Below are 8,495 nucleotides of genomic sequence, written 5' to 3' on the forward strand. Positions count from 1 at the left end.
GGAGGCCGGGCAGGGGCTGAGGCGCCTGCAGGACCAGCTGGCCGCCCGAGACGCCCTCATAGAGCGCCTCCGCGCCCGCCTGGCCGCGCTCGAGGGGGACACGGCGCCCTCGCTCGTGGACGCGCTGCTGGAGCAGGTGGCGCGCTTCCGGGAGCAGCTGCGGCAGCGGGAGGGCGGCGCCGTGGAGGCCGCGCTGCGCCAGGTGCGCCGCCGTGCTGGCTGTGAGGGGCGTGTGTCCCCTGCTTTTGAACGGGGTGTGTGGCCGTGTTGGCTTCTGAGGGGTGTGAGGCCCACTTTGGGTCTAAGGGATGTGTCTGTGTTGGTTCTCCTTAAAAGACTTATTTAAACGTAGTTGGTACACAGTAGCTTAGTGAAGCTGCGGGACCATCTGCCGCTGGCACACCTGGCCCCGCGTTAGTTTCCCCTTCGCCCTTCTCACCCAGCCCTCCACCCCGCTCCCATCTGGCAACCATCAATTTGTTCTCTGTAAGTGTGTTTGCTTTGTTGATTGTGTTTAGAGTCTGCCTACCAGTAAAGCCGTATGGTGTGGGTCTTTCTCTGTCTGACTTATTCACCTGGCATAATGCCCTGCCAGATGTTTTGCTAGGCCTTGGCAGTGCAGAAAGGATCAAGAAAGGCAGACTTCTATTTTCACGAAGCTCGTATCCTAGTTGAGCAAACAGACGTAGAAATAATTATTGCGTTTGTGAAAAATATGTAGGACAGATGTATCACATTGCAAGTTTTATGTCGTGATGAACGCAGGATTTAACGTGTATAAAGTACGTAGCGTACTCTCGCACATAGTTGGTGCTCAGAAGATGTGGCATCTGCCGCTGCCGTTCAGGTGTTTACTGAGCTTGCATTTACGGGCACCTTCCTGTGGGAGTGGAACGTGTGTGAGCACTTGGGTTATGTCTCTCCATCTCTGCCAATAGCGAGTACAGTACATCCATTTCACAAGGACGTGCACAGTATCAGAGTTGTGCCAGGCTCCGTAGAAGTGTTAATCCAGTGTAATTAGAGTGCAGAGTCTGTAGAGAGTAACACAGGAAGTGGCCGTAAAGTTAGTTTGGGGGCAAACTGTTGACGACCTTTGTTTACTACGTTATGGTGTTAACGGCACATTCTAACTAGCACTAGGCTAGGAAGGCAGAGATGGTGGTCAGGATGCAATTCTTGCCCTTCGAACTGTGGATCACACACGCACGTCAGTGGTCACCCCTTGAAGCAAGTCGTGAAAGGGGGTGGAGGGATGTGCAGCGGGGAGGGGATGAAGAACGAGCCGGAACTAAGGCAGCTTAAGTTTCCACACCATAATGCTGCTGCTCTCGTTAATTTTGTTCTTTAGATACAATTGACATGAAACATGCTAGTTTTAGGTGTACAACATAATGATTCGATATTTGTATATATCGTGAAATATTCACCACAGTAAATCTAATTGACATCCATTGATCGATTTTTGTAGGTTTAACCATCCTTACATTCCAGGAAAAAAATCCTACTTGGTCACGGTGCATAATCCTTTTGCTGTGCTGCCGAATTTGGTTTGATGGTGCTGTGCTGAGAATTTTTGCATCAGTGTTCACGGGGGATATCGCGCTGCGATTTTTGTGTAGTGTCTGTCTCGCTTTGGTATCAGGGTAATGCTGGCATCATCAAAATAGTTAGAAAGTGTTCCCTCCTCTTTTGGGGGAAAAACGTTAGAAAGATTGGTATGAATTCTTTAAATATTTGGTAGATTTCACCTGAGAAGCCATCAGTTCCAGGACTTTTTTTGGGGGGGGGGGGGGAAGATTTTCGATTACTAATTCAACCTCCTTGGCAGTTAAAAGTCTATTTAGTTTTTCTCTTTCTCTGTGATTGAGTCTTGGTAGGCTTTGCTTCTAAGAGTTTATTTCATCTGGGTTATCCAGTTTGCTGCTGTATAGTTGTTCATCACACTCTCTTATAATCCTTTTTATTTCTGTAGAATCGGTAGTACTGTCCCTACTTTCATTTCTGATTTTAGTAGTTTGAACCATGTTTCTTTTTTTCTTAGTCTCAATTTCGTTGACCTTTTTGAAGAACCAACTTTTGGTTTCTCCATTTCACTTATTTCTGTTCTGATGTTTATTAGTTCCTTCTGCTAGCTCTGGGTCTAGTTTGTTCTTCTCGTCCTAATTCCTTAAGTTGTAAAGTTAGGGATGTTGCTTGGTGACCTTTCTTGTTTTTAAATGTGTTTATAGCTCTAGATTTTCTCTTTAACAAGCTTTCACTGGATCCCATGAAGTTCTGTTATGTTGTGTTTTCATTTTTCTTTATCTCTAAGTGTTTTCTGGTTTCCATGCAATTTCTTCTTTGGTCCATTGGTTGAAGAAGAGTATGCTATTTCCTCAATTTTGTGAGTTTTCCAGGTTTACCTCTGTTGTTGGTTTTTATCTTCATCCTGTTGTGGAGATGATACTTTGTATGATAACTATCTTTTAAAATCTGTCGAGCCTAAACATGCGTCCTAACATGTGGTCAGTGCCAGAGAACGTCCCGTGTGCACTTGAGGAGAAAGTGCTGTCTCTGGCTTTCAGCCGTTTGATCGTCTTATGTCTTGGTGTTGGTCTTTTTCAGTTCATCTACTTGGAGAGTGTTGAGCTTCCTGAATGTTTATATTCGTATCTTTCACAGACTTGGGGAAGGTTTGTCATTGCTTCAGACGTGTCTGCCTCTCTCTCCTTTTGGGACTCCCACTGGGTATGTGTTGGCCTGCTCGCTGGTGTCCCCCCGATCACGTTTCTTCAGTCTGTTTTCTTTCCGTTCCTCAGTCTTGATCATTTCCATTGTCCTGTCCTCAAGTTTGTCGATTCTTCTGCCTGTTCAGATCTGCCTTTGAGTCTCTCTAGTGGATCTTTAAGTTATTGTACTTTCAGCTCCAGAACTTTTTTAGGTTTTCTCTGTTCATATCTCCATTTCGGCTGCACACTGCTTTCTTGACTCTGTCCACACCTTTTAGTTCTTCGAGCGCCTTTAAGACAGTCGTTTAACGCCCTCGTCTATGAGACCTGCCGTCGGATCTTTTTCAGGGACGGCTTCTGTTTCCTTTGAATGGCCACGTTTTCCTGTCCACATGCCTTGTGGTTTTTGTTACAGACAACACTTGGGTCTAATAACGTGGCATCTCTGGGAGTCAGACGCTTCTCCCTCCCAGGGTTTTGTTGTCGTTTCTTTGTCGTCAGGTGTCTCTGTGCCAAGGACCTGCCTGAGAACTGACTTAAGGTTTCCTCAGGTCTTTCAGAGCCTGCGCCTGTCCCTGGTCACCCAGAGTCACTGTCTAATTCCCCCTCAGCTGCAGCTGCTTTCGAATGTGTTTGTCTTTAATGTCTGGCTTCCAAAATGGGAAAAAGAAAAACGAAAAGGGACAAAGGGGGTGCCAGCCCTTTAAGTCCCACGAAAGTCACTTTGGCTGGAAGGGGAGGGACTCGCACCAAGGGGGCAGGGCAAGAACAGTGGCTCCCTGCCTACCCGCCTGCACCTGTCATCAGAAGCAGCAGTCGCCCCTCGGAGCACGGATCCCGGTGTTTGGAGGACTCTTTTCTGTCCACCTGGCCCCTGCGGTGTGGGCTGCTCCAGGAACACGTGGGTGGCTGCTGCCGTGGTGGGTGAGGGGCACGTGCTGACTTTTGTGGACTTTGTCATGGCGGCCCGGGCAGACTAATACAGGGACGAAGGCCTAGAGGCTGTGCCTCTTATTTTGAAGGCTGGTCCACAGATTATTAATAGAATTGTTTATATGTTTGTGTCCTGCGCCTGGAGCTGTGGACCCGCGGGTCCCAGTGACAGGCCCTCCCAGGGGATGTCAGCCCATTTGCTGACTTCCGTGCTTCCTGTCTGTGGGTGCAAGCCAAGAACTGTCACTAACTGGACAAAGGCACTTGGCGGATGAGCCACCACATTCCTCCAGCTTTAGGAGATGGGAGCCGCCTCGGGTGCGCAGGGACCGCAGGCTGGGTGTGTGCGAGGCTCGGCCTCAGCCGCCCGTGCCGAGGTCGCCACGGGCACTGAGAAGTTCCGCAGGAGACCAGCCTTCGTCGGTACTGTCATCTCTAGAATTCCTGTCTGCACTCATACCATGTTTGTATATACGCGGGTGTCGTTTTACACATAGACGCACTTACGCTGAGTGAACTTCAGCATCAGATAGACACGTTTCTGCCATGCTGCTAAAACCAGATTTTGGTTTGAAAACTTTAGATGTGATGACAGTGCACTCAGGGCACTTCTCCTTGGCACTGTTTCCTCTGCGCACGGCCGAGCCCCTGGCGTGGTCACCAGGCCGGCTGGGCCAGCGAGGCAAACGGGTCGGCGACCCAGGCACTCCATCCCACCAGCACCAAAGCTACAGGGCTAGCCGAGAACGGGGCCAGGTGAGGGGTGGCCGTGGGGCAGCCTCCTGCTGCGCTGTCCAGAGTAAGGACGTGGGACAGGGCCCTCGGCCAGCTGGTAACGCCTTCAGAAAGTGGTCAGTTTTTAAAGAAAACAAATTCAGGGCCAAGACACAGGCCTAGATTTGCGCGGTCAGGTTCAAGACCACACACGCCGCCCGCGGCGAGGCCTGAGATTCCCTGGGAGTTGGCGTTCTGTGCCGTTTATAGCGTTTATGTTGAGGCCGTCGTCGGTTCCCGCATGGGAAAGTGCCCCATCATACTGGTTCTGGATGTGGCATCCAAGGAAAGTGGGTACGAAGGGATGCCTAGAAATTTCTGGAGAGAGGGGGCGAGATTTCCAGAAGGTTTGCGGGGCACTTGGTCAGGTGATGTGGTCACAGGCCATCACAGAGGCACAGGGCGATTGTGTGCAGGGGTGGCCCCACTGTCTGGCCCACCCAGCCATGCGACTTTCGGGCATTCCCCAGGGGTCTGCAGAGGACAGGAAGCAGCTGTGCATCCATCCATCCACGTGTGATCTGTAAATCCCAGGCCACCAGTAAGGACGAGGCAGGTGGGATAAGGTCCCTCGCCAAGGAGGGGAAAGCAAGGCAAGGAACAGCGTTGCTGTAGGACCCATTTGTGTAGAGACATGTGTTCTAGGTGCTTAGAATGTTCTGGAAAGGTTAGTGCCCAAAGAGTGAATAGTAGCTGCCTCTGCAGAGTGGAGCTGGGGACGGAGGAGGGGCTGGTGGGAAGAACGGAATTCAAGGTTTCGTTTTCTCTTCCGTATGTTTGAATTTTGTGCGTGTTTTTGTTTTCAAACAGTTAAGGGAATGACCACTCAGGGTCCCTTAGTAGTACTGCCCAGTTTCTCATTTCACTGAGAAGTGCTAAGAAGTCCCAGGTCCCTGCTCATAGGGGCCACACCCTCTTCCCTCCACTTCCTCCCCAGGAAGCTCAGGGGGAACAGACTGCTCTCCCTGTGTGCCTCCCTGAGGCGCTGTCTATGCCGGAGCTTTGAAAGTGGGAAATTAGGGCCTCGTAGAGCAAATTGTAATTTTAAGTACTTTTTTTTTTAAAGAAGTAATTGCAGGTGGGTGTATTTGTTTCCTAGAGCTGCAGTGATAAGCACCTTTGTGGCTTAACTGGGGGCTTAAAACCACAAAAACTAAATCTTTCACAGTTCCAGAAGCCTGAGATGTGGGAGTTGCGGGCCGGGCTCCCTCTGAGGCTCTGGGGGAGGGTCCTTCTCAGCCTCTGTCAGCCACCGGGTGGCTGCCACCCTTGGGGCGTCCTTGGGCTCACAGCTGTGCTTCCGTCTTCACACGGCCTCCTGTCACGTGCCCAAGCTCCTCTCTTTACAAGGACACTAGGCACTGGATGAGGGTCCATTTCAGCCCAGTTTGACTTCATCCTATCTAATTCCATCTGTAGAGACTATTTCTAAATAAAGTCACATTCCCAAGGATGCGGGACAGGGACATACCTTTTGGGGGCCGCCGGCCACAGTGGGGTTTCTACCCTTCCCATCAAGAGTGTCTGGAAGGGCCGCCCATCACGTCTACAGGTGTGAGCTTGCTCGCGAAGACAACGTCAGGTGAAGTTTAGGAGTTCTATCCTGAAAACTCCAGACCCCAATCTCTGAACGAGTGTGCGCGTTTGTCGTCGCTGACGGTCCGTGTCAGCTTCCTTTTGCTCTATGAACGTTTGTCTCCGATCAAGTAACTGATTTTTAAATCTTCCACTTAGGAAATCGAGAGACTGTCTGAGCAGCTTGAAGAGAAGGAGAGGGAGACGCAGCGGCTGCGTGGCCAGCCGGGGCGGGAGCGGGAGCGGGAGCGGGAGGTGGCGCTGCTGCGGGGGCGCGTGGCCGAGGAGGAGCGGGCCCGGGCCGCCAGCGTCCTCCTGTGCCGCTCGCTGGCCGACGAGACCCAGCAGCTGCGGAGGACTCTGGCCGCCACCGCCCACATGTGCCAGCATCTGGTCAAGTGTCTGGACGAACGACAGCACGCGCAGGGGGACGCGCGGGAGAGGAGCCCCGAGGTAGGACGTGGTGCAGGCAGGTCACAGTGGGGACGTCCTGGGGTGGGGCGGCGTCCCTCGGCATCACAGAGCTCGGGAACCCACTTCCGTCCCCACGGACGAGGCAAAGCCCGCCATGCAGTGGCTCCTGCAGGGTGGCGGAACTTGCAAAGTGTGACAGAGCAGGCGGCCCGCTTCAGCAGCCGCCCCCAGGAGACAAGGCACTTAGGTCCCGTCCGCCTTAGCGGAGGACGCGGCAGCCCCCCGAACCGCCTGCGAGCGCAGCTTTCCTGGGCCCCGGCGTCCGCGGGAGCCAGGCGGGCTGCCACCTCTGAAGCCGGCTTGGGCGCGTCGGGGCCGGCAGCACGGCCTGCCCTGCCCTGACGGGGAGAGCTGCTTGTCCTCGGGGCTCCGGCCCCTCGTGAGGCGGGTGAGGGTGTGCGGGGCGCGTGTTCCGGGTGGGCCCCAGCCAGGTTGCGTCTGGTCTGTGGCTCCAGCAGGGCTGGTAGGAGGGTTTCAGCACCAGGAACCCCACCAGGCCATCCCGGGGGTTCCTCGGGGTGCATCGGGAGCCGAGCGAGCAGAGTGGCGGTTGCCTGGCCGCACCGGGCTGGCACCGCGGTGACCCCCAGGCCGCTTGTCCCAGCTGGGCGGATTCCACGAAAAGGGAGCCTCAGGAAGACGAGTGTTTCAGAAACGAGAGAACGTGTGGTCTGGGAGGGCGGTGTGCTCGGCAGACTGAGTCACGCTGTCAGTTCCCTCTGGGGATCCGAAAGGAGCCACACGTGGTGGGCGGCCTGGGCGGGTGCGGGCCCTGCAGCAGGGGCTGGCAGCATTTCGTGTCTCAGTCAGTGTCATTTCCCAGCTCTGGACGCAGCTGAGTCACCTGGGGCTTCCCCAGTGCCAGCTGGGTTAGGACACGCACTTCCTTTGTCATTTGAGGGGAATTCGCAAAAACAGTCACCGGCATCCGGTGAGCTGCAGTGGTAAATGCTAGGTCTGCCGGCCACTGTTGGGGTCACTTTGGGGTGTGGCTTCCAGGCGTGGTTCCCCTGACAGCATGTGTGGGGGGCACATTGCCGAATACAGATCAGTGAGGTTGAGCCTGCCTGTTGCGGGCTTGGAAGGAGGTGAGTGGGTGCACGGCCACTCTGCGGCCGGCTGCTGTCCGGCGCAGTGCCATCGGGCTTCCTGCCCCCAAGTCCGCTGGGAAGGGTGTCTGGCTTGGCCCCAGTGTATGTGTGTGTGTGGGGGGAAGGGGGCTGGGCAGGATGAGGTCGCGCCTCTCCCCCCTCCCCCCACTGTTTCTGCTTTGCCTCTCCACCGAATGCACACCGCTACCTATGGCACCTGTGACCTGTCTCTGGCTTCCTTCCTTCTTGCCGCACATGACTGTCACATGTGGTGACCCACTGTCTTCTCTGTCCCTTTCTCATGCAGCCACACTGTCCAGGCAAGGATGCCTCTGTCCAGGTGGCGGTGGAGAAGTTACAGGAGGAAAACCGACTGTTGAAACAGAAAGTGACTCACGTGAGCGTCTGCCATTCGTTCGGGAAGAAGCCCCCTTATGAACTCAGGGTCCATGCTCAGGGCTTGTCCCCGTCCTCAGGCCACTTGGGCAGATACACACGGTCCTCAGAAACATGACTTTTTCACCTGAAAGGACACCCGTAGCCCGTCCTGTCACTTTCTATCCCTAGTTAATTCACGCGTCAGTAAAGGGGGGACAGGAATTAGTGTCCAGTGCAGCTTTTAAGGCAGAAAACCGGCACCGAGTCCACCCGTAAGAGGCTGCTTGTGGGCAGATGAGGGGACACCGTGGCCACTCGCAAGAAGCGGTGTCACGGTTGACAGCAGAGCGAGCGCGGCCTTCTCCTCAGGTGGAAGACCTCAACGCCAGGTGGCAGCGCTACGACGCCAGCAGGGACGAGTACGTGAGGGGGCTGCAGGCCCAGCTGAGGGGGCTGCAGGTCCCCCCGGGGCCCACGGGGCCCTCCGCCCCCGAGCTGCTGAGGAAGGAGGTCTCCCGGCTCAACGTGCAGCTGGAGGCGCGCATGAGCGAGTGCGCGG

General features: G+C 54.5%; 1 protein-coding gene across 1 annotated transcript in view; it reads left to right on the top strand.

Moving 5' to 3' along the window:
- The window catches only part of TNIP2 (TNFAIP3 interacting protein 2), a 16,532-nt gene that overhangs the window by 5,608 nt on the left and 2,429 nt on the right, over positions 1–8,495 (top strand). The window contains 5 exon segments of the mRNA XM_025051841.1: positions 5–202; positions 6,153–6,446; positions 7,866–7,955; positions 8,306–8,493; position 8,495. The exon segment at position 8,495 is cut by the window's right edge and continues 51 nt beyond it. Coding sequence (XP_024907609.1) covers positions 5–202; positions 6,153–6,446; positions 7,866–7,955; positions 8,306–8,493; position 8,495 — 771 coding nt within the window.

This window comes from Pteropus alecto, unplaced genomic scaffold (assembly GCF_000325575.1).
Source record: "Pteropus alecto unplaced genomic scaffold, ASM32557v1 scaffold5, whole genome shotgun sequence".
Taxonomy (NCBI): domain Eukaryota; kingdom Metazoa; phylum Chordata; class Mammalia; order Chiroptera; family Pteropodidae; genus Pteropus; species Pteropus alecto.